The sequence below is a fragment of the Peromyscus eremicus genome, chromosome 5, assembly GCF_949786415.1.
Source record: "Peromyscus eremicus chromosome 5, PerEre_H2_v1, whole genome shotgun sequence".
NCBI classification, from domain to species: Eukaryota; Metazoa; Chordata; class Mammalia; order Rodentia; family Cricetidae; genus Peromyscus; species Peromyscus eremicus.
Window position 1 is genome coordinate 688287 of NC_081420.1, and position 26483 is coordinate 714769.

General features: G+C 44.7%; 1 protein-coding gene across 2 annotated transcripts; it reads right to left on the reverse strand.

Annotated features, from left to right (window-relative positions):
- Positions 1–13: 13 nt before the first annotated feature.
- Positions 14–26483, reverse strand: Habp4 (hyaluronan binding protein 4). Of its 2 annotated transcripts, none has more exons than XM_059262738.1 (8): positions 26043–26483; positions 18795–18954; positions 15179–15340; positions 14555–14623; positions 12617–12700; positions 6444–6615; positions 1786–1971; positions 14–175 (listed from the first exon to the last, which is right to left on the reverse strand). In XM_059262738.1, the coding sequence occupies exons 1-8, from the start codon at positions 26380–26382 to the stop codon at positions 119–121; spliced, it is 1230 nt and encodes a 409-aa protein (XP_059118721.1). In that variant the 5' UTR covers positions 26383–26483; the 3' UTR covers positions 14–118. The 2 variants fall into 2 exon arrangements, with proteins under 2 accessions (XP_059118721.1, XP_059118720.1); XM_059262737.1 differs by having other exon boundaries at positions 18795–18957.

A 26483-nucleotide genomic window follows, 5' to 3' on the forward strand; every position in this document is an offset into this window, starting at 1 on the left:
AAAGTGCAACAAGTTCACACGACACAGGAAAAGCAACATCTATTGTTCTTAGAGTCTGACTCTTCTCGAGGCAAGGAAAGTCTCTTCATAGTGCTGCTCTGCTGCAGGGGAATGGCTGTTAGGCCAGGGCGGGGAAGTCCTCAGGGTCATCCGGGTTGGGAGCGACATCTTGTGTCTAAAGAAAAGAGAGGTTTTAAATTGACTGCCCTTCCCCCACCTGGCCATGGCCAGCATTAGATCCCTTACTGTGTGGCCCAGGTGGCCCCATCCCACCCCTCATAGCCCAGGGAGGAAATGATGGAGCCACAGTGACTGTGACTGCTTTAAATGAACAGCTCCAGTTCTACCTATGTCCAGAAATGCTAAAGGGCTTATCTAGATAACTCCCTAAGTCATCTCAATAGGGCCTGAGGGCCACTGTCAGGAGCTGTCTTCCTTTTTGCCCTCTGGATCTGACACTTTCTTGTCCCAGTAAATAACTGTTTAGGGCTGGAGAGTTGGCTCAGTGGGTAAGAACACTGGCTGCTCTTCCAGAGGACCAGGGTTTGATCCCCAGCATTCACATGATAGCTCACAGTCATCTGTAACTCCAATTCCAGAGGATTCAATGCCCTCTTCTGGCCTTCAAGGGCACCAGGCATACAGATGGTGCACACACACATACATAAAGGCAAAATACTCATATACATACACATAAAATAAACCTAAAAAGTAACTGCTTACTACATGCTAGGTACCCAAAGTAAGCAAGAATGAATTCACGCAGTTTCCTACACAGAGCTCAAGTTCTGGGGAAAGACATGAAGTAGGGAACTTAAGTCACAGGCAGAAGAAGTCCAATACCAAGCAAGGTCTTCTGAAAAGAGTTCTCCCTGAGATGAGCCTCAGCATAGGACAGGGACGGATGTGACACCTGTGGTCTGCATGAGGTTGACTAGAGCAGCAGCATGGGTTTGCAGTGGGGTTACCAGGGCTGCACTGTAGCTTATGTTGCTCAGCAGGAGTGGATGTGTGCTGTTCAAAGGACACTTTTTTTTTGTCCCTGACTTCAAGTGTCTATGGAAGAAAGTCTTTTTTGTGTGTGTTAACAAGCTACAGGCCCTTAATCCCAGCACATGGGAGGTGGGCAGCAAAAGGACCTGAGACCAGCCGGGGCTGGGCTGGCTATAGCCTCCTGGTGGGTAAGAGATTATGTACATGCTCAGGAGCCAACACTAAGTGAGGTGTTCCTTCCGTCCACTGGAGAGTGCAGCACTGATGGGTGATCATGCAGTAGGAGACACAGCAGGAGGAAAGGATTCGGAGGAGGGAAAAGCCTCTGCTCAAAGACCTTGACTGCTCTAGGAGGGGTGCCATGGATAAAAGCGCAGACTTGAGATTGGCAGGTGGAAAAAACAAAAAACGGTGCAAAGAAAGACACATAGTGGAGGAGCTGGGGTGTGGCCTTGCTGTTCAAAGAGCAGCAGTAGCTGAGCAGTGTAAGGCAGGGGGGCAGCTGGTCACAAGGTCCCCACAAGGTCCCTAGGGTTGGAAAGACTGTCCTGATGGTACTGTTCCAGCAGAGGGTACACAGATGGTTAATAAGCTGCTGTCTAGTGGCCTGAATCCACCTCAAGCCCAGGGATCTTGTTTTATGCAGATTTAGTCACTGGGGCCAGTACTACAGGAATTATGTGACTTGGGTCAGATAAGGTGACACTGCTCCAAATGGCCCCAGACCAGACCACTGTAGAGCAGTTGCCCTCTCCTTCAGAAGCCATCAGGACTTAGAATGCAGCCACTTACCACCACTTCTGCTCTGGGGCCATAGTTCTCTGTTCTTCTGATCCTTCCTCGCCCTCCTCGTGTACTACCTCTGGTTCCCCGTCCAGGGCGAGGGAGGTTACCAAAGTTAATCTCCAGCTGGGAAGTGATGTCATTGGCGGCTTTCCGGAAGACATGGGACTCATCCTCATAATCATCCTTCACCATCTGAAACACAGTACCAGGTCAGGCAGGTGCATGCACGGCCATTTCCAGTCCCACAGCCGGGGTCCTAGCAATGAACATTTTTAATACGTTGCACTGGTGGCCTGTGTGACCCTGTGGACTAGGAAGACCCTGGATGTGTCCCAGCCCTGAGCAGCTGGGCTGGACACCAGACACTGGTCTAATACAAGCAAAACTGTGTACCTCAGGCTGACCTGGAACTTATGGTGATCCTCTTGCCCTCAGCCTCCCAAGTACTGGGAATATAAGCATGGGATCCTACTTCGTCTTCATCCAAACATCTTTAGATTTACTATTACTTCAAGTAAAACCAAAATCCTGTTGGGTATGGTGACTCATGTCTTTAATCCTGGCACTCAGGAAACAGAAGCAGGTGGATCTCTGTGAGTTTGAGGCCAACCTGGTCTACATAGTGAGTTCTAGGACAACCAGAGCTACATAGTAAGACCCTGTCTCAAAATAAAAACAACAAACCCCAGTCTAGGCAGGTTAAGATGTAAGATTTTACTAGCATGTTTCAAATGTGTTTGAGGTTAAAAAAAAAAAAAAAGTTTTAATTTCTGCTTATCTTCTGTTTACTTAGACAGATATAAAAATATCGTCTTCCAGGAATTGAACTTGATGGGGAAATTCCTTTCTGTGTAGGTGTGGATGCTGCCACCCACATGCCATGTGTGGGAATTCCACAGAGCAGAACACAGTCATATAAGCATCACTGCCATGCTGCACAGAGATCTCAAGCCACTTTTTTGTTTTGTTTTCTGAGACAGGGATTCTCTGGGTAGCCATGGCTGTCCTGGAACTCACTATGGAGACCAGACTGGTCTCAACTCAGAGATTCGCACACCTTCAGTATGCTGGGATCAAAGGCATGTGCCACTATGGCTGGCTTTAGCTCAAACCACTTTTAACAGTGGCTCTTCTTAAAATTATTTGCATTTTAAGAAGCCCAAGTAAGTTCTTCCTATGATTAAAAAAAAATTACAATAAATAAGTCTTATGACTTCAACTCATAATCTTAGATAAACCAAAACCCCTCAAGTGAACGCTAAGCCTTCAGAAGTGAAAACAGGGTCAGTGGTCAGATGGCTTGGGAAATGGGTCGGTCCCTAAAGCACTTGTGCAAACATGAGGACCTGTGGCATACACCGTGATCTAGCCCTGCAGGGTGAAGACAGGAGATCCAGAGCTCACTGTCCAGCCAGGCTAGCCAAACTGGCAAGTTCCAGGTTCAGGGACAGATGCTGTTCGAAAGAAAAAAGAAAAGGTAGAGGGTAAAGAGTGAATGAGGGGGATACTCCACTTCAACCCCTGGCCTCCACACATTCTCATGAGGGCAAGTGCATGTGCACACAAATGTACACACCCATTCCCACACATGTATACACTGCCCACATATGCACAAAAGCAGACAAGAGCTAAACATTCCTATGAACTGGCCAGAAAACAGAAAAACTTCCTTGGGCTGTATATTCAATATAGGATCAAATACCCCTTCAGACTTACTAATTAAAAGTGGAAGTTTGAGGTTAATGGACCCTTGAACCTAAATTGGTGAAGGAAAGAACAAGTGGGACTCACGAAGACATAAGAGACAAAATAATGAACTGCCCGACTCAGAAAATATTTGACTATCAGCATGTCCTAGAAGGAAGTGACTGCAGTCCAAGGCCACCCCATACACACAGCAAGTGTGAGGCCTGGGCTCCTCTCTCAGCTACTGATCCTAGTCAAAGTGCTCATTATTGAGCTGCTTTAGGTTGAATTTGCACACAAACAATACATATTATTGTGGTGATATTTTATTTGTGCTTTAATAAATAAAGTTTGCCTGAAGTTCAGAGGAAAGAGCAAGCCATTTTAAGTAAACAAAGAAGTCAGGCAGCAGTAGCACATGCCCTTAATCCTATCACTTAGCAGGCTGGATCTCTGTGTGTTCAAGGCCACACTAGGGAACAGAGCCAAGCATGGTGACACACGCCTTTAATCCTAGTACCAACCATAGAGTTCTGGAGGCCTGTACAGATAGAAGTCACAGAGCTGGCCAGGAAGAGGAAGCGATGTAGCTAGACAGCAAATCAGATGGCAAAACAAGAAGACATATAAGCCTAGGTAGACAGGAAGTCGTTGTCTTTGGAAGCTGAGAAATTGGCGAGGTGAGCTTGGCTTCTTCTGTCTCTCTGATCTTCCAGCTTTTACTCCAATACCTGGCTCCTGAGTTTTTTATTAAGACCATTTAAGATTCATGTTACATATTATTCTAGGGCTTTTCTGGTGGGAGGTCTCTTAAGGCACCAAAAAACAAAGTAAATTAGCAACCCCAAGATTTGGCTCATGTTGCTCTAAGAACAATCCCTGGCTAAATTCTGCAATGCCAGATTAACAAGGACCAAAGACATTTACTTTATTGAAACCAAACTAAGCAAGCTCAATGACTCGGCTAACTTAGTTACATCAAATATTCCAACAGATCTCTGCAGCCAGGGAAGAGGAATCTGATGTGGTTTGAGGAATCAGCTTCTATTTTTAACTGTTCCCCAGCTTTACAGCACAGTGGATTCACAGGAAACTTTATTTCTACTGTTCACAACAGAAAAGAACAACAAAAGACATGCTGCCTACTTAGCTATCTCCGGCCTCCCATATCTATCGAGACTTATTAGTAAAGTGTCTTAGACTTTGAGCTGACCAAGACAGGAGGCAGAGTGGATATACTGTGTCAACAGCCTTCTAAAGTATTCGAAGAACATAACTCACCAAAGTGCACATGCAAATTGCTATGACTTGGATTGCAAAGGACTTATAAATAAAGGCCTGTGTACCCACCTGTGTGGTCTTGGCAGGTGGTGGAATCTTGAGGAGGTGGGGCATGGTAAGAGGAAGTGGGTCATTGGGCTGTGTCCTGGATGGAGACATCATCAGGACTTCAGCTCCTTCCTGTCTGTTTTTCGGCCACAGTGAGGCAAGCAAATATGGTTTTCAGCCATCTGCTTGCATTTTGGGGCCACACAACCTGAGGCTGAACCAAAACTTTTCTCATTATAAGTGATCTCAGGCATATAAGTGTCACAGCACTGGAAATCTGACTAACAGAGAAACAGACAAAATACAGTGTTCTGAACTGACTGGAAGTCATCAAGTCATATCCAGCAGGGAAGATGATTTTGCTCATCACCACAATCTGCACTGTTTTGTGCTGTGACTGAACAACAGGAATTCTAAATTCTACACCTGGGCGATTCAGTGTTCCTTTAGGTTTAGAAACAAAAAGAAGGTACAAACTGATATTTCCCTGGAGCATCTCTGTCCAGGCATCTGGTAAAAGCCCAATGCTGGGTTGGGAAGGCACAGCCACACTGGTAAAGTGCTTGCAGAAAGCATGAGGACTTGAGTTTGGATCCTCAACACTCATGTAAAAAGCTGAGTGTGGCATATAAACCCAATACCGGGAAGACAGAGACAGGATTCTTGGAGCTTACTAGCCAGTCTAGTTGAATTGGTGAGTCCCAGGTTCACCGAGAGACCTTGTCTCAAAAAACAAAGTAGAGAGTGATAGACACATGAGCAAGTGTACACACACACACACACACACACACACACACACACACACGCACACACACGCACGCGCGTGCACACACAGGGACAGAGCTAGACAGAAAACATGAAGAGTAAGGCCTGCACAACACATAAGTCCTTGATAATGCCCTCAGCACAGATGGCTGCAGCATGGTGCTGACCATGCCATCATCAATGTAGGAGTTTCTCAGCAGTTTCTAGAGCTAGACAGAGGGAGCAGGGCTGTAACAAAGGGATCACAGAATATAGGTTCCCAGGTACGGCTTCAACTGATCAACTGAGCCAATGCAATGCTCATCATGAATGAGAGTGGAAGATAAAGACCATGGTGGTGCATACCTCTAATCCTGGCCCTCAGGACGGTGAAGGAGGAGGATGGAGAGTGTGAGGCCAGACCAGGCTACATACTAAAGACTTTGTCTAAAGAACTGGAGAGGATGGCAATCTAATCATCCAAATACAAAGTCGGCAACCTTTGAAATGGCGGCTCTGTGCCTCTCTCACTAAGAGACCTTGGCACTGTGTCTTCCTGGCTTACTTTCAAGGCTAGCAGAGAATGTACAGTATTCTGTCAACACACCAAGTTCTATTCCTTTTCATCATCCTTGATGATGCTTAAGCAGAAACAAGAATGCCAAGTGGAAGGCTAACAAGATGGCTAAGAGAGTACCAAGCCTGACGACTTCAGTTCTGTTTCTGAGAACTGCAAGTTATCCTCTGACCTTCACATGCACACCACCCACATACAATGAATTTTTTTTGTGTGTGGGGGGGTGCGTGGTGCGGGGGGGAGGGGGGGTGGTAGTAGCAAGGTTCTGTTTTCACATCCACTGAGAGAGGTCTACTTTGGTGTAGATTCCCCCGAAACAGAGGCTTACATCGTCTCTGTATCTGGACTTGTGAATCACCACTGCCTTGGAAGGAACTGTGGACTCTGGCTTCCGGATGTTGAACTCAGGCTTTGGTCTGGTTTGCTCTTGAAGGTTTTTCCATTCATCTAAGGTCATCTCTTGAACTTGATTTTCCTCTTCTACCTCCAACTCAGGAACTCTGTAAAGGTACATTACAACAAAGCAATTTTTTGGCCAATGAGACCAAATGTCTACCAAAAAAAGTTACACTTTCGTAGCTCTGTATCAGAAATATATAGTTAAAAGTAACCCAAACCCTTGGAGTCACATCTTCTGAGTTTTATCTTTACCATCCTATTCTATCCTTCACTACAAACAGTAGTCTGTGAAAACGATGTTATCACCCCACATCATTTCCATCAGTTACACCATCGTGCACCTTTCCTGAAGGCAGATGGACAGACAATATGGTATTTGGGGAAGAAAGTAAGAGATGCTGTGGACACAAAGTTTTAGGAAACCAGTTTTGATAATATCCCCCTCAGTTGGTTCTAAAAGCAATCGAATATTATTTCAGACTCTCTCCAGGCCCATGCTCCAAACCCTCTTCCTAATTATGCCAAAACTATTTTTGGTCACATTATACGTATAGGTTTTCTTATGGACCTCATTATATTTCATGCTTATTTCCACATTTGTCTGATAACTTCATCACGAGAACCCGTTGAAAATTGTTCATATTTTACACTCTCCTATGACTCAGCTTTGAGTAAGGTTTTTTATTGTAGACTTTTTTGGAGTGTTGTGGGTGGCGCTCAGGGGCTCACATGTGTTGAACAAGAACAAGTGTTCTATCCCCATCCTAGTTAACAGTTTAAAATGTTTAAAAACAGGCTAGGAGGTGGCTTGCTCTGGAAGCACAAAGACCCAAGTCCAAATCCCCATCACCTACAGCACCAGTTCCAGGGCATCTTGTACCCTCTTCTGGCTTCCAAAGGAACTGCATACACATACACATGCAAGCAAAATAGACACATTATAAGACTTTCCAAATGTCCAGTATCATTAGTCATCAGAGAAGGCCAGCTCAGACCACAAGCAGTTACACCATTCCATGCCTAACAGGACAGCTAGTGTCAAAAAGGCACTTAGGGCTGGAGATGGTTCATCAGTTAAGAGCACTTGGGGCTCTTGCAGAAGACCTGGTTGGGGTCTTAGCATCCACTTGGTGACTCACAACTAGCTGCAGCTTGATTCCAGGGGACCCAAGGCTCTTTTCTGGATCCCATGGGCACCAGGCACTTATGTAGTATACATACATACATTCATGCAGGCAGGCAAAACACTCACACATATAAAAATAACTATTTTTTTAAAAAAGAAAAAAGTGGGGGCTGGAGACATGGCTCTGCGGTTAAGAACACTGACTATTCTTAAGGAAGACCCAGGTTTAATTCCCAGCACCCACATGGTGGCTCACAACTGTTTGTAACTATAGTTCCAAGGGACTGGACACCCTCACGTAGGCAAAATACCAATGCATATAAAATAAATAAAAATTTTAAAAAAGAAAGAAAAAAGGTGTCTTTAAAGGCATTTAACAAGTGTTGACAAGGATGTCAAAAATTGGAGCCCAGGTATATTGCTGGGGGAATGTGGTGTGTCAATTTAGAAAACAGTCTGGTGGGTCTTCAAATTTTACAGTCAAGTGTGGTGGCTCACCCAGCACTAGGGGGCAGAGGCAGGCGGATCTCTAAGTTTGAGGCCAGCCTGGTCTACATAGGGAGTTCCAAGATAGCTGAGGCTACACAGCAAGTTCCAGGACAGCCTACATAGAGAGATCTTGTCTCAAAAAAATTTTTTTGTGACAGAGCTCATATATGACCAAGTAATTTCACACCTGAGAGAAATGAGAACATGCATCCATATCAGAACACAGACATGAATGTTCACAGTGGTACTACTACACAGAGCAGCCTCAAACTAGAAACTACCTGTGTGTCTATCATCTAACAAACAGATAAGCAAAATATGGGATTAAAAAAAGTAATAAAGGGGCTGAAGGGATGGCTCAGAGGTTAAGAGCATTGACTGTTCTTCCAGAGGTCCTGAGTTCAACTCCCAGCAACCACATGATGGCACACAGCCATCTATAATGGGATCTGGTGCTCTCTTCTGGCCTGCAGGCAGAACACTATATATAATAAATAAATCTTTAAAAAAATAAAAATAAAATAAAGGCTGGGCATGGTGGCACATGCCTTCAATCCCAGCACTCGGAAGGGAGAGGCAGGTGGATTTCTAAGTTTGAGGCCAGCCTGGTCTCTAGAGTGGGTTCCAAGACAGCCAGGGCTGTTACACAGAGAAACCCTGTCTTAAAAAAACAAAATTAATTAATACAGGTCATAACATGACAGAAATTTGGAAACATGATGAAAAGTCAAATAAGCCAATGTGTTTTCTCTTTTCTGTGTAAGGTTCCACTTCTATGAGCTCTTCAAAAGCAGCAAACTCAGAGACAAGGCAGTCAGAGTGGCAGACGCCCTCAAACATCAGAGCACTGTGATGAGAAACACTTCAGCTGCTGCCATGAAGCAAGGCGAGGGAAGGTGTAATACACCAGGAAACTGGCTCAGTTGGAAGAATAAGTATGTGTTTCAGGTTGTGCTCTAAAACACTGGTGTACAGGACTTTAAGCTCTTCCATCAAGAAGCTCTAAGCCTAAGAGGTGAACAGAAGGTCCACTATGGCTTAATCCTGAAAGCTCCCATGTCAGATCAATCAGCCAGAGCTGCGAACGACACATTGCTATGAGGGATTTCCGTGGTCTTGAAGTCTGACAGGGCCAAAGAAACAAGAGCTCCTCAACACTGGCCAACACAGCTGCTCTGTGAGGCAGCACCTACAATTCCCACAGCGGTTTCACATTCAGCCAGTCCACACAGAAAGGCATGGTGTGCAGCCTTGCTCAGCCGCCTCCAATGTTAGTCTACCTTATTTTGTCTAATCTAGGAATGCCACGGTGTCTTCATTCTGTCAATGAGGATGATGAAGCTTGTTGGTTTTCAACCTTAGTGCACCCAAACATGCACAAACGTTTACTGCCTGAAACAATTTTTCCCTGAAGATTCCTACATAATTCACTTTCCCAGCTCATAGAAATTATGCGTCTATCTCTTTAGTTAACACACTGTCTAAATAGGCACATTAACTATGAATCCTATTTTAAAAACACATTCTTAGTTGTTTTGAGCAGTAAATTCACAGCTGTCACAACTATCAGTCACTGTCACTCTTGTAAGAAGCCAAGATGATACTTGTAGATACTTACATAGCAACCAAGTTCTGCGCTCCACTCTAGGTGCCCCCTCCCTCTCTCTTCCACTTGTGGATATGAACATAGCTGTGCACACAACACAATCTTCACAACTCCATGCTGTGGGCAGCCTTTTATCTCCATTTTACAAATGAGGGCAGATTAAATAACTTGATCAAACTGGCTCAGTCTACTCTAGTAGCCGAAGGGTGTGTAAAGGAGAGCCAGCAGCAGGGTAGAGAGCAAGAATTCAGCAAACACACAAGCAAGCAAGCTTACAATTGCCAGTGAGGTGAGGATAAGGTATGTTCAGAAACATGAAGTAGGGGCCACAAAATGAATCCCGGGAAGGCAAAAGATTAGTCAAACTTGAGGGTCCCAGAGGGGCCTGACCATGCAGGACTGTGCACATCGGGTTAAGAGCAGAGTAGGACCAGGAAGCCACTGGAGAGGGTCTTAAGGGGTCAGAGGACATGATACTCGGCATGCTAGTGTAAGAGCCACTCTGGTGCAGATGAGAATGCAGAGGCCATCAGGAGCTGCAGCAACAACCGGACAACAGAAGCTCAGGCTGTGCTGGTGACAGAGATGGTGAACAGTTAGAGGCAGAGTGAAGCCTGCATTTGGGAGTGGGAGAGGGCTGAAAACAGGACTTCCAAGGGAGACTTCTAAGCTTTCATTTGTGGAAGTTGATGGGTGATAATGCTGTTCCAGAAGACAGAGACACCTGGTGAGGCCAGATGTTTGTGCGGAAGCAAGCATTTCAGTCCTGCTGAACATGCAAAGCAAGGGGGATGCTGGGGAAGGTATGCAGGAAACAGATACACAGACCTCATACTGAAGGATGAAGCCCAAGATCTGTATTCTGGTGTCAACACACACATGACAATTTAAGCAGCAGGCTTAAAGATCCCATAAAGACTCAGAAAAAGAGAAGAGGCCTGAGGCAAAACCGTAATGAGTTGCAAAGGAGATGTTCAAGGCAGAGGGAAACCAGAGCACAGTGAGCCAATGAGCCAGAGAGCCACCTGAGCTGAAATCAACATCGATCCAGAACGAAATGGTATTAAGCCTGGAGACACTGGGGAATTACTCAGAGGGTAATGACAACAGGAGGCAGGTCCAGAGTTCAAACAACAGGGGTGGAAATGCACATGGCACAGTGCAGGGTCAAGAGGAGACAGACTTCAGTATGAGAGTGCACACATAAAATGTGCAGAAGACCAGAGTTGGGGAAGAAGAAAGAACAAACTGACAGTTTGAGGAAATCAGTGGGAACAGACTCAAAACTGTGAGAGGTGGGAGAAAAGATGGTACTGCGTTCTGCCACGAGGAAAAGAGGCTCAGGGCATGACTCTGAGAATGGGAAGACCACCAACTTCCCATCTAGGGCACTGCATTTCTCTGAGGTATGGCAGCTACTGGAAAGCACTGTCAAGGCTTTGAAGAATCCATGACATTGAGATGCTGGACAGTACTGACTGCTCATCTCAGAGTTCTAGCAATCAGTGTGTTACAGAGGGCTGGAGAGAGGGCTCAGTGGGTAAGGTGCTTGTTACACAAGCCTAGTGACCTGGGATTGATCCCTGGAATTCACATAAAGGAGGAAGGAGAGAACCAACTCTACAGAGTTCTTCTCTGACCTCCACATGCACATACGTTGCACACACACACACACACACAGTAATGGTAAAAATAAAACCAAACCAAACAAGAACAAAAACCTTTCAAAGGTTCCAGTTACCCTGCCTTGTGACTTGCTTGGCTTTGGATTCCGGTAGGGAGAAGGCTGAATGAGGAGTTGTCTAGGAGGAGACAGGAGGATCCTAAGAGTTCAGTGGCTAGCACCTTGGCTCATTCACAGGGAAAGGAGGCTTAAAGCTTCAGTGTGCTAGGTATGGACCAGAGACCCAGTCTTCATGGGAAAAAGGGAAGACAAGAGAATAAAGGGACAAAAGCAAGACAGAAGAGGTCAGGGGGCAGAGGCACCACACTTGAATTTCATCTATTCTCATTTTTTAAAAAACCTATCAGATTACTTAAAGTAACTAGTTTGATCATTATGCATTAACAAACAAGATCAACCCAGTATGATATGAGAAGTGGCTCAGCTTCTAAAACCATTAAGAGTGCTTGCTCCAGCTAGGTATGTGGTGTGCACCTTTCACCCCAGCACTAGGGGCAGAGGCAAGTGGAACTCTGAGTTCAAGGCCAGCCTGGTCTGCATAGTGAGAGTTATAGGACGCCAGGGCTACATAGAGAGACACTGTCTTTTTTTTGAAAGTACTTGTACTGCAAACAGGAAGACCAGAGTGTAAATGTCCAACACCCACATAAAAAGCCAGGCTTAGCTGGGTATGCATATAAATCCCAGCACTGTGGAGTGGAGACAGGAGGATCCTAAGAATTCCCTGGCTAGTCAGCTTAGCTGAGATGGGGAGCTTTCATTTTTTGAGGGACCCTGCCTCAAGGCAATAAGGTACAAAACCACAGAGGAGGACATCTGGTACCCTGGTCTGGCCTCCATGTTCACACAAGCACCCCTACACACACACACACACACACACACACACACACACACACACACACACCCGCCGGCAGGACTTTGTGCTAAATAAACATAATGTCCAATCTTAGAGAGAGAAAAAGAGACAATGAATCATTAATAATCATTAGAGGCCGGGTGGTGGTGGCGGCGTACGCCTGTAATCCCAGCACTTGGGAGGCAGAGGCAGGTGGATCTCTGTGAGTTCAAGGCAAGTCTGGTCTACAGAGCTAGTCCAGGATAGGCTCTAAAGCTACAGAGAAACCCTGTCTCGAAAAACCAAAAATAATAATAATCATTAGAAAAGATAACCCATAGGCATAAGAAGCAGCTGCCTACTTGGCTAGAGACTCCTCATCCAGGGCGCCCTGGGACTCCTCCATCATTGAGATCTCTTCCATGGGTGCAGGTTGCTCTGTGTCACTGAAAAGCAGCAAGAACATCCATCACACAATCTGTCATGCTCACCAATGCCCTCGTCTAGTTAAGGCCAAGGAAACACAATTTAGGCCTTGTTTCTTAAGGGCATGCCCTTGAAGGGACTACATCCACATCACAGTGAAAGAAAGTAGTTTGGGTTGCTTAAAAATACAGTATTTCCCACTTGAGAGGCAGAGGCAGGAGAATCTCTGTGAGTTCAAGGCCAGCCTGGTCTACAAAGCAAGTTCCAGGACAGCCAAGGCTACAAAGAGAAACCATGTCTTGAAAACAAAAACAAAAAAGTTATTTCCAAAATGTCAAAGATAAATAGAAATGTCCATGAATGCTCTAAAATTAAGAACAGACCAAAAAAAAAAAAAAAAATCCAAACTCTGGAGAATTATACTGGAAAATCCAGCTTTTTTTTTTTTTTTCAAACATTTTATATTATTTTATTTTTGAGAAAAAGTCTGTGTATCCCTGAGTGGCTTAGAAATCACTGTGTAGAACAAGTTATCCTCAAACTCACATATAAATCTACCTGCCTCTGCAATGCTTCCTCCCTCCAAGTGCTGAGATCAAAGGTATATGCTACCAAGTCTGGCAAGAATTCCAACTTTTGGGGGCTGAAGAGATGGTTCAGTGGTTAAGAGCATTGGCAGCTCTTCCAGAGGTCCTGAGTTCAATACCTGGAAACCACATGGTGGCTCACAGCCATCTATAATGGGATCTGATGCCCTCTTCTGACATGCAGGTGTACATGCAGATAGAGCACAATATACATAAAATAAATCCCCAAAAATTACATTTAAAAAAAAAGAATTTCAACTTTTTTTTTTTAAGGCTTATTTTCTGTGTATGTGTGTTTGTCTGCATGCCTGTATATGTACCATGTGGGTGCAGTACCCACTGAAGCTAGAAGAGGGATTCAAAGCTCCTGAAACTCAGGTCCCTTTTAAGAGCGGCAAGTACTCAATTTGAGACAAGGCTTCATGTTTACCAGGCTTTCCTTGAACTCATTATATTGCTGAAGATAACCTTGAACTTCAGAACCTAGGATTACAGGCATTCACCACCACTCCCAGTTTAAACAGTGCTGGGGATCAAGCCCAGAGTGTTGTGCATACTAGGCAAGTACTCTTCTAACTGAGCCACATGTTCAGACCCTGCAAAGGACTATACCAAATAAAGATCTGTATGAACTTTGGAAGCTCATAGAAAAATAAAGTACAGGTTGGGTGTAATGCATATGTCTATAACCCCAGCACTTGGGAAGCTGAGACAGAAGGATTAATGACAATCTGGGACAAATAGTGAGACCCTGTCTCAAATATTAAAAAAAAAAAAAAATGCATTCTGAGATGTGCAAGTGTGCCACACCATATGCTTAAAATATATGTACATATATGTGGCCATCTGTCAGGTATAACTTAGCTAAAATAAGATAAAATAATAGACCTTTGGGGGTCAGGTATGGTGGCATATGCTTTTGATTGGGAGGCAGAGGTAGGAGGATCTCTGTGAATTCTGGACCAGCCTGGTCTATATAATGAGTTCCAGGCCATCCAGGGCTATGGTGAGACTCTGTCTCAAATAAATAAAGTAAGTAAATAAATAGACCTTTAAAAACAGTTTTGAGTCTAAATAAACATAACAACTATGTTTTAAAAAGCTTTCTCCTGATTCAGTCAATCCCAGGCATACACACACACACACACACACACACACACTCTAAACAACAATCCACATCAATCTCTACTTGACAAACAGAACCAGAGAGAACATAGTTTTTAAAAAGCCATGGTTCTGAGACTCCCATTCCTGCAGGCTCTCAGAGAACACATCCTTATACCTTACCTAGTGTCTTTACCTGATCCCCAGGGGCGGACACCATAGCCACCCACGCTGTCCTCCATTCTGTTTGCTCTGAAGAAACAAAGAATAGTCATATTAACTTGAGGTGGAGTCTGGTCCTCATCAGTCTCCCAATCAGAAGCACTGCCCCAGAGTCTGCAGAGATATCTCAGTGTATATTGCTCTTACAAAGGACCTGAGTTTAATTTCCAGTACCTACATCAGATAGCACCAGGGAACCTGACATTGATCTGTGGCCTCTGTCACAGTGCACTCATGAATGTGGCAGCCCACCCCCACAACACACACACAGATACACATAATTTTTTTTTTTTTTTTACCGAGACAGTGTTTCTCTATGTAACATTCCTGGCTATCCTGGAACTCGCTTTGTGGACCAGGCTGGCCTCAAACTCACTGAGATCCGCCTGCCTCTGCCTCCAAGTGCTGGGATTAAAGGAGTGCACCACCACCGCCCAGCAAAGGTACATATAATCTTTAAAAAAGTCAATCTTTAAAAGAATAAAATCCTGCCCCCATAGGAATGACAGACAGCACACTCATATCAAGCTGGTCATCAACAGACACACAATCTAAAGTGGAAATGGCACAGGCAAAGGAGCTTACACTTTATCATTGCTACTGTATCTTTCAAAATCTCGTTTCCCTCTTTGGTCAAAGGAGTCAAAAGCTCTGTTCCCAGGACCACCTCGGCCTCTGCTCCTCAGGCCTCCTCTGGGGCCTCCACGTCCTCTTGGTGGTCTGTCTCGATCAAACCTGTCAACTGGTCTAGGAAAAGACAGGTATAATGAAAAGTGGTGAAATGGACTTAAAAGATCTGAAACCTTTTTGAGAAAAACACACAAACTCTAGAAGTCAGTTATGGTTATAGTATATCTGAAAGCATGGTGGCTTGACTAAACTGATAGTTAACCACTGAACACACTGACCCTGGTATTGCTCTGAGCTCTTACTTACACATAGCATTTTAATTCTCACAACCAACAGAGCTGCTGTTAAAGGATGAGAACCCAGAGCAGTAGAGGAAGGGATTTGTCCAAGGTCATATGGGTATCAGGTAGGGAGCACAGGTTCTGGTTCTCAACTGGTGGGGGCATGGCTTTCACTCTGTAGATCCAGTTTCCTCATTTATATACAATGACTGTGTTAATTAAATGTGAAGGTTCTTTCCTGTCTTGGTATTAAACATTTAATGAGGAATATTTTGTGTAAGAAAAATACTTCAGCTTTAAATATTGTCCCTCCAAATCTCTCTTCTAAACACACAGCCAGAAGGTGATATTTGGAGCTGAAATCTTTAACATACTGAACCTTCTACCCTGTGACCAAGACAGTAAAGACTTTGGTGTGTCTTAAGATTTTATTTATTTATTTTGAGACAAGGTTTCACTGTGTAACAGCCTTGGCTTTCCTAAAACTAGCTCTGTAGACCAGGCTGGCCTCAAACTCACAGAGATCCGCCTGCCTCTGCCTCCCAAGTGCTGGGATTAAAGGCGTGCACCACCACTGCACAGTGCTTATTTTATTTTTATTTATGTGTATGCCTGTGTGAATCTGTATCTATACAAACATCCCTGTGTGTGCTCTTAGAGGCCAGAACAGGGCATCGGATCCCCTAGAGCTGGAGTTACACTGCCTGGTAAGTGTGCTCACAAACTAGTTCCTCTGGAAGAACAGCAAGTGCTCTTACCTGCCAAACCTAATAAGTCTATGTTCAGAGGGTTCAATTAAGTTCATTAAGAGGCCTAAGGAAAAGCTTCTGCTTCGCTGAAAGGAATATCTGCATCCCAGATCCACACACACCAACATGACTGTTCTCTGCATCTGATCCTGGTTCGGTCAACTCCTCACACATAGGATATCGCTTCTGAAGGAAAACATGTGTTCTGACTGTACAACATCCTTGTCAACTAGCTGAGACCAGAGTCACTCCAACTCTGGATATCTGTTTTCCATCTGTAAGTTGAAAGGGCTGAGTTTAGACTCTTTTAAGATAAAAAAAATTTATAATTCTGTCTAGTAACATGAATCAAGAAACATGAATCAAGAAATTCAAAGTAAGTGTACTTTAATTCAAATAAGCAAAAATCAACCTGGATTACAGCCCGGTTTGCAGAATATGCCATGGGAGATGCTATCTATTACAGATAAGTGACAAAGCAAACTGATAGGTAGTTATGACAGTGGTTTGTCACCTGGCCCCAATTTTGTCTGTTTTATACCATCTCTTTCCATCCAATTTTGTACTAAAAGCCAGAGGCAGATATAGTTCACCTGCCTGAGAGTCACAGCTTTACAACCTCAACTGGCACTCTAATTCCAGGACTCTACTGAGGAAATGCCTTACACAGATCAAAAGCTGCTTCTGCTCCCAAGCATCATTATAAAGCCTAATGCTGAGCCAAGCACGGGCCCTAGTAGCACTATGCAAGTGGTAACATATGATTCACCCAAATAATGGGTCACAAGACAGCCACTGAGTGCGGTGTGCAATAACACATCATGTGCAATTAACACACAACTAAAAACACTGAGCAAACACTGCTGATCACATGGGAAACCCTCATGTATGTCAAGAAGAAATGAAAGGGTATGGAGTGGTCAGCATGTATGCATTACCATCTGTGGTTGAATGAGAATGGCCCCCATAGGGTCATATGTTTGAATGCTTGGTTTTTAGTTGGTGGAACTGTTTGGGAAGGACTAGAGGTATGGGAAGAATTAGAAGGTGTGGTTTTGTTGAAGGAGGTGTGTGTCATGGGGGGTGGGGTCTGAGTTTTCAAAAGCCCTCACTAGTCCATTGCTGCCTCAGTTAGCTTGATCTCTGCCTTGTGGTTACAGATCAGATGTGAGCTCTCAGCTACTGCTCCAGAACCATGCCTACCTGACTGCCTGCTGCCATACTCCCTGACATGATGGTTAAAGACTCACACTCTGAAACTTTAAGACCCCAATTAAATGCTTCTTTTTTCATAAGTTGCCTTGATCATGATAACTTATTACAGCAATAGAAAAAAGCTAATGGGGCTAGAGAGATGGCTCAGCAGTTAGGAGCACTGGCTGCTCTTACAGAGGACCTGGGTTCAATTCCCAGTATCCATATAGCAGCTCACAACTGTCTGTAACCCCTCTTCCAGGGGATCCAACACCCTCACACAAACACAGATGCAGGCAAATCACCAATGTACATAAAATACAAATAAATAAAAATTTTAAAAAAGAGTAAATTAAAAAAAATAAATAACTAAGACACCACTTTACCACCTTGGTAGATTAACAGATGGGAAAATAGGCCAAAGCCTGAAAGGTGGTCATCTCAGACGGCAAGACGGGTGGGTATTTGCTGGTTTTGTTTTTTCATATTTATTGTTTGTTCGTTTGCCCATGAACACACATGCACCACAGTGTACATGAGGAGGTCATGGGACAACTGCTAAACTCACTGTAATTATATCCCTAAGCCCAAAATTAGTTTCCTAATCTAACTTCAAAAGAATTTTTAACCTGTTCAACATACTTTGTGTGTGTGTGTGTGTGTGTGTGTGTGTGTGTGTTTTGTTGTTGTTTTAACATGAGGGCTTTTCAGGGGTCGGAGAGATGGTTCAGTGGTTAAGAGCACTGGCTCCTCTTGCAAATGACCTGGGCTTGATTTCCAGTACCTACATGGTGGCTCACAACCATCTGAAACTCTAGATCCAAGGAATCTGATTCCAGAGTTCACATGCATACACACAGGCCAAATCCACAAACATAAAATAAAAATTTTAAAAAGGCCTTTCATATGTACCCCAAATACTCCTTCTGTGCTTTGAACTTTGTACACGGTAGTCAAGAGCTCAACCACTTAGCTATACCCCAAGCCCCCATTTTTTTTTTTTCAAGACAGGGTTTCTCTATGTAGCCCTGGCTGTTCTGGAATTCTCTCTGTAGACCAGGCTGGCCTCGAACTCACAGAGATCCACCTGCCTCTGCCTCCTGAGTGCTGGGATTAAAGGTGTGCACCATCACCTGGCCACAATTAATTGTTAATTGTACAATCATTTCTTGAACTAAGATATAGGTAAATGGAAGATCCTTCATGTTCTACTGAAGGCAACATGACTTGAGACTTACCTTGGCAAATTATTCATAGGACTGTCACCACAGAAATGTCACAAAGCCTAGTAGTTATCTGGAAATCTCTGGGGCCCCGGCCACCCTAACCGAGGACTAAGGTACATACTTTTCATCAGTAGACTTCTCCGCTGTCAACTCTGCCTGTCTCTCAGTGTCATAGAGTCGATGTTCCCTGTAGGACCTCCGCTCTGCTCTATCAAACACGTCTGTCCCCCGGCTGTCGTTCCATCCTTGCTGCTCCCCTCTTCTAGGAGTCCGCTTCTGGCCTGCTAGGAGAACCACAGCAAAGCTGGAACACAGCATCCACAGCAGCATGGTATGGGGTGGGCACGAGGTGTAGAGGTTTCTACCAGAAATCAGAGTCACTAGTGAGGGTTTCTGAGAGACAGTCTACCACTGCCTCATCTGCTAACTATCAATAAGTTCACCAAGTCCTAGAAGTGACAGGGTTAACCCATACAAACTACAAATTTACAGGATGTTACCATGGAGCCTAGGCCAGCCTTGAACTGATCCTCTTGCCTTAGGTGTGTGTGTCATCACGCTTGGCTAGTTTGACATTTTTTCAGTGCCTCTGTGACTGCTATTAGGTATCTTTTACTGGATGGACGGCATTTCACAAGCACAGCTTTACCAAGCCATAGTGATAAAGACCCATCTAAGGAAATCAAAGGATAAAAACCCTGCACCTCAGACTACACTTTTAGAATCCATCTGCAGCTGGACTTGGTGGCCCATGCCTTTAATCCCATCACTTAGGAGGCAGAGGCAGGTGGATCTCTGAGAGAGTTCTAGGACAGCCAGGACTAAAAGAGAAATCCTGTCTTGAAAAACTAAACAAAAACAAAAAACAAAACCAAAACAAAACAAAAAAGAATCCACGGGCAACTAGGGTCTGTCTTCTGACATAAAGGTAGGTGTTTGCTTTTAACACAAGAGGTGTGCATGATTATTTAGTTTCTTGCTTTTTGATAGGATTCTTATGTGACAATACTCATATCACACGTATTCCCTAACCCATTTAAGAGGCAGCCAGTACTCAAACAGGGTGTCTTTTTGTTTACTAAGAATCCATCACCCAGCTGGAGCAGGGGCTGCCATTTTCTCTCCCCTCTCCCTTTTGGTTTTTCAAGACAGGTTTTCTCTGTGTAACCCTAGCTGTCCTGGAAGATGCTCTGTAGACCAGAGATCTGCCTGCCTCTGCCTTCCGAGTGCTAGGATTAAAGTGTGCTCTACCACTGGCCAGCCCTGTTCTCTACATTTTATGCTTAGCTTTTTAAATCCATGAGTTTGAAGCTATCTAACTTCTAGTGATGTTATGCAGGGCTTCACCACTTCTTAGGTCCCCAAACAGTATGTGCAACTTCTATTCTAATGGCTTTTACTTCTCTTAGTAGAAATTATTCTTCCCATTGATTGTATAGCTATAAAAAGTTTAATTTCTTCAAATAGGTACATTTTTAACTGTTAAATTTTTCTCATAGACAACATATATATGCATATTTGTATATATGGGTATATACACATATACTCTTAGGAAATACAGGCATATATGTATTTTCACAGTAGCATTTACTACCTAAGCTTTAAAGTCCAGCACTTATATATATTATCAGTTCTTAGTTTGAATAAAAAATTATGTCTGTGATATTCCTAACATGAAACTGTAAAGTAGTTTTTGAGTGTGAAAAACTACACCACAAACCTAAGCTCAATCTGTTTCTGTCTCTTTGAGACAGGGTTTCACTATGTAACCCTGGCTGGCCTGGAACTTCCTATGTACACCAGGCTGGCCTCAAATTCACAAGCAATCTACTTGCCTCATAGTAATGGGATTAAAGATGAGCACTATCATGCCAGGAAGCCTAATGTTTTCAATGTCCCATGACCAGAAATATTTAAAAACAATTTGCATCACTCAGTGAGTTCACAATCTGAGTTTGTTATATGCTTAGAACACTAAAACACATAATAGAGCTTTTATTGGAAAAATTTACATTACCAAGAAATCAAAATTGGGTGCTGGAGAGATGGCTCAGTGGGCAAAGTGCAAATATGAGGACCACAGTTCAGATACCCAGAACCTAGAGAAAAGCCAAGGGTGATGGAGTATGCCTGTAGCACCAATACTGAGGAGGCAGAGAAATTCCTTGGCCAGCTAGTATAGATACACAGTGAGTTCTGGGTTTATTGAAAGGCTATGTCTCGGGTAGTGGTGGCACACGCCTTTACTCCCAGCACTTAGAAGGCAGAGGCAGGTGGATCTCTGTGAGTTCAAGGCCAGCCTGGTCTACAAAGAGAGTCCCAGGACAGCCAAGGCTACACAGAGAAACCTGGGCTAAAAAAAAAAAAAAAAAAAGGAAGGAACAAAGAAAGAAAGAAAAAAAAGAAAAGACCATGTTTTTAGGGGGCTGAAGAGATGGCTCAGCAGTTGGGAGCATTTACTGCTCTTTCAGAGGACCTGGGTTCAATACCCAGCACTCAACAACAGCAACTCAAAACTGTCTGTAACTCCAATTTCAAGGAATCCGACACCCTCACACAGACATATATGCAAGCAAAACACCAATGCACATAAAATAAAGTCATTAAAAATTTTTTTTAGTCGGGCAGTGGTAGTGCACACCTTTAATCCCAGCACTTGGGAGGCAGAGCCAGGCAGATGTCTGTGAGTTCAAGGCCAGCCTGGTCTAAAGAGCAAGATCCAGGACAGGCACCAAAACTACACAGAGAAACCCTGTCTCAAAAAACAAAACAAACAAACAAAAAAATTAAAGACTCTGTTTCAAAAAAATAAGGTGAAAAGTGACAAAAGATACCCAATATTGACCTCTTGCTTCCATATGAGCACTCATGTGGAAGGGATGACCCACTATATCTAAGACTAAGGGAACATTACAGAAGATTTGGAAAGATAAGCCAGAGGACCATGATATCTGCTGCAAAACAGTATCTTCTAGACATGATAGGGATGCTGTACCCATGAAATCTACACAGGAACTGCATAATGATACCAGTGCCAGTGTGGACGGGGAAATCTCATAAAGCCCCACTCCTAGATGAACAACTATAGGTACTCAATGGACTCTGAGACAGGAAGAATCCGTTTTCTCCAGGGACAAGCCGCCTTGATAGGTTATTCAATCCCAAGTGGCCAACCCTAAATACATGTACATTTGAGCAACTAGTAGAGTGTGCGCGTGTGTGTAGGAATGATATAGAAGAGGTCATGGATTTGAGGGGGTTGTAGAGGCACAGGAAGAGTTGGGAGGAGAAGAAAGGAAAATATGTAAATATGGCATTCATATATGGAATTCTCAAAAATTTTAAATCTAAAAAACTGGAAGAGGTGTTTGAAATATAAGGGATAAATTATCATCATTAAAACTAACAAGCTGAAAAATGTAGGTCTATCCATGACACTCCATCATCAGCACTCATTCCTACTTTTCCTCAGTATAAAGAGAACTATCAGAGAAACGGCTCAGCAGTTAGGGTTGGCTGTGCTCACAGAGGACCCAGTTTGTTTCCCAGCACACACAGAATAGCTCAGAAACAGTCTCCAACTCCAGCTCTAGGGGATCTGAAGCCCTCTTCTGGCCTCTGCAGCCATCAGACAGGCATGTGGTACACATACATACATGCAGGCAAACACTTGTACACATCAAATAAAAATGTATTTAAAAAAACAAAAAGAACTATTGGGGCTGGAGAAATGGTTCAGTAGTTAAACACACTTGTGGCTCTTGCCGAGGACCTGAGTTCAGTTCCCAGCACCCACATGGTGGCTCGGAGCTATTTGTAACTCCAGTTCTGGGAATCTGATAACCTCTTCTGACCTCTGTGGGCACTGTATGCATGTAGACCATATATATACATACATGCAGGTAAACATGCTTACACATAAAAAAGTCTTTCTTTTTAAGAAAAGAACTGTTATTTTAGTCAGATTCTGATTTCCTACTTGCAACTCATTTTTTTAACTATGTATCTCTGTTCAGCTACAGAATTGCTGAAGTGCTTTTTCTCACTTCTTTCTGCTTCCTCTTAGTTATTTCTAATTGTATCAATTAAATAAAGTCTCTTCCAGGGTCCCTGTGTATAAACTGAAACTATTAAATGTAATTTATTATGATAATTATGAGTACCTTGCAAACACTGCATTTTTCTAAAACCCCAAAAAGGGTAATCAGAGATTTTTATTCCCCCACAACTTGGTTCTAGGAGACCAAGATGCAACTGGACCTAGCTTGCTTCTCTGTGCTGAATCAGCAGCTCAGAGTAGGCAATGCAGATGCTGCATTTCTCCAACCCTTTCCAATAAAGAGCTGGCTTATAGGGTCTGATCACTTGTCTAAACTAAAGCCTGGAGTAAACAGAATTTTTACAGTAAATTTTAAACAGTAAAATTTACAGTAAGACTTCCTATAAGACAAAACTGAATGCTGGCTTATCCACCACAACCTGAATGTCTATGAAAACAAGGATGAAACGATGAGTCAAGAATGAATTTACTGGGCAAGGCTCACAGATAAGAGCACTAAAAATCTGTATTTCTGTGGGGAAAACAATGACTGCCACATCTCTTTGAGGTCAGTAGCTGGTTCTATTGCTCAGCAAATGTGCATGGTGTCTGTCTTCAGTACACATGCACTCAGGACAGTCAACGTTTAAATTTTTTTCCTTTTTCTTTTTTTTTTTTTTCCAGACAGGGTTTCTTTGTGTAGCCTTGGCTGTCCCAGAACTAGTTCTGTAGACCAGGCTGGCCTGGAGCTCACAGAGATCTGCCTGCCTCTGCCTTCTGAGTGCTGGGATTAAATGCATGTGCCACCACTGCCTGGCTAAGTTTAATTTTTTTTTTTTTGAGTGCAGAAAAGCATGGTCTTTTGTGTCAAATAGTGATAACAATACCTATAGCCACTCTCTGCAGCCCATCAGATACATTTAGAACAGGAGCTACAGGCATGGAAATCATGCACACTTGGAAAAAGAATTCTCATTACAAAATTTCCATCCTAACAACATCAATTAGGTCTCAAAAGCCAGACTTCCTCAACTGTGAACTGACAGGAGAAATAAAGTTCTAAGTATACTAGCTTACAGCTCCCAGTGAGAGCAGGTTGCAAAAAAAGAAACAGCAGTGTACCTGTGTGCATGCATGTATGTATTTATGTATGTATGTATGTATGTGCCAGTGTGCAGCTGGATCCAGAAGCCAGAGGTAAACCCTGGGTGTTCACACCTTACTTTCTGAGACTAGGCCTCTCTCTGGGAGTTGGGGATTCAGGTAGGAATGGAACATGAGGTCCTCATGTTTTTAAGACAAACATTTTGCAGATTGACCTATCTCCCCAGACCCACACTGTGTTTTCATTATATAAATATATGTACATAAATGCATAGTGCTAGTCATAATAGAAGTAAGGGACCCTTTTGCTAACTTCATACATTTTTGAGATTGTTTGAAATTTTGTTTGAAATTTCTGTAACAAGAGCAGGCGGTGGGGGCAGGAGGGTTGGGGGGAGGTACGAGCACAGTGGTAGATCACTTGCTCAACATGCATAACACACTGGGTTCGTCATAACAAAAATATTTTTAATTTTAAAAAGGCTAAAAATCAACATTTTAGCTGGGTGTGGTGGTGCATGCCTTTACTCTCAGTACTCGGGAGTCAGAAGGAGGCGTCATTCGAGACCAGACTGGTCTACAACGTGAGTTCCAGAACAGCAAGGTGTATTTTCACTTGATAAAAAAGTAGACAGATAAAACAGCCTTTCTCCCTTCCATTTTTCTAAATACGTTTAAGAGAAACACATGATACATACATAACGTACAGTATGATGCATTTCAATTATTTTTAAAGATTTATTTACTTATTATGTATACAGAAGAGGGTGTCAGATCTCATTACAGATGGTTGTGAGCCACCATATAGTTATTGGGAATTGAACTCAGGACCTCTGGAAGAAAAGTCAGTGCTCTTAACCTCTGAGCCATCTCTCCAGCTCTGCATTTCAATTTTAAAAGGAGTCCTACACCCATCTTTATTGTAAAAATTTTCTGATTCTCAAGCAATGTCTCAAATTAACTTTACAGATAAAGGTAAACATTACCTAGCTAAAGCCTCAAGCCTAAAGCGAGAGGTGGGACAGTTTTTCCCAAGCAAGGACAATGCAATAATGCCCACATGAACACCTGCCTACTCTGTGGTCAAACTACACTCTAATCTCAATACCCCTTCTTGCCAACCTTACGGTCATAGTCTTATTATGGGAAAACAGGGTTAGCAGGAGGCGAGAGCTTAGCTGCAAAAGCCTTGACGCAGTTCGGGTGACAGCCACGAAGTCTGAAGCGGCCTCCCGTGCAGACAGCACACCCAGTGGAGGGTTGGCTCTTCTGCTAACCAGAAAGGGTAACTTTGAACATTCTGATTGCAAAGGTTAAAGCCGGTTCTCCGTTAAAAACAGTATTCAATCAATCACAGTTACACTCCCCACCTGTATACACCATTTGTTCCACCTGCAGTCGATGACAGAGAAGCTACGATATGCAGATAGAGAAAAGGGATAAGGCGCAGAGGAGCGGGACCCCAAGTCCACCCCACTCACCCTGGGGTCAGGTCTGCCGTCCCGTGGCTCCCGCACCCTCGAGTGCCCAGGCCTCCCTGAATCTCGAGGCCCAGAGTCTGGGATCCCTGAGGCTTTCAACTGCGCGTCGCCTACGGAGCTGAATCCTGCAGAGGCCCGCGGGGAGAATGAAGGAAGAATGCAGCCAGGGACAGGCTGTCAGTCCCCGGCCCCTCCAACGAACCAGGACCGCCAGGTCTTCCGTGCTCACCCCCGGGCCTTCTTGTCCATCAGGAACCTCCAGCTCGGCCCACTCCACCCCCGACCCGGAACGGGTCCATAGGGACAAGGAGCCTCCCATCCCTCCTCGTAGACAGGGACCCTGGGAGAGTGACCAAGGGCCCTCTGTCCATCAAGATTCACGGCTCTGCTTACTCTCCCCCAACTAGGATGAGCCCACTGGGAGTAAGACCCTGGCCCTTATACCGAGACAGGGTGACCCAGGAAAGTGACCACCCAGGAGGGTGGCCCTGGAGGGTCATGATCCTGCAAGAGTGGCTCCCGCGAGGGTGACCCCGGGGAATTTGACTCTGAGAGGGTGACCCTGTAGGATAGCCCCTGGGAGGGTTATTAGGGTGATTACTCTGGAGGGGGGCTCCCGGAAGTGTGACCTCGGGCCCTGAGCCCATCAGGACTCCCAGCTCTGACTTGACTCGCCCACGCGGGACCAGTCCCCGCGACCCGAGTCTAGCAGTGGGAGGGGGTGACTTGGGTGCCCACAGCGTACCTGGCGGCTGCGGGCCCCCAGGGCTGTCCGGCTGCTGTGCGCCCGACGCCGCGAGGCTCTTGCGCTCCTTCTGCGACTCCCTGCGGCCGGCCGCGCAGGGTCTGTATCCTGAGGCCACAGCCGGGCTCCGGCCGCCGCGGTGCCCGGCCCCGCTGGCCGCCGCCGCCTCGTCGCGCCGCTTGCGCTGCAGCTGGCGCCGGTGCTCGGCCTCGCGCAGGATGTCGAATGGGTCCGACTCGTCGTCCAGCAGCTGGTGGAAGCGGTTGGCCACGACGCAGCCAAACGTCTCCTGCATCGCGGCGCCCGCGGCGGCCACCGGGCTCCCCAGGGCCCCCTTCATGCCGCCGCCGCTGCGGGCGCCGCGGGCAGCTTAGGCCAGCGAGGCTCAGCGAAGCCGCGGGCGAGGACCCATGCTGCAGCCGCCGCCGTGCTCCCGGCCCG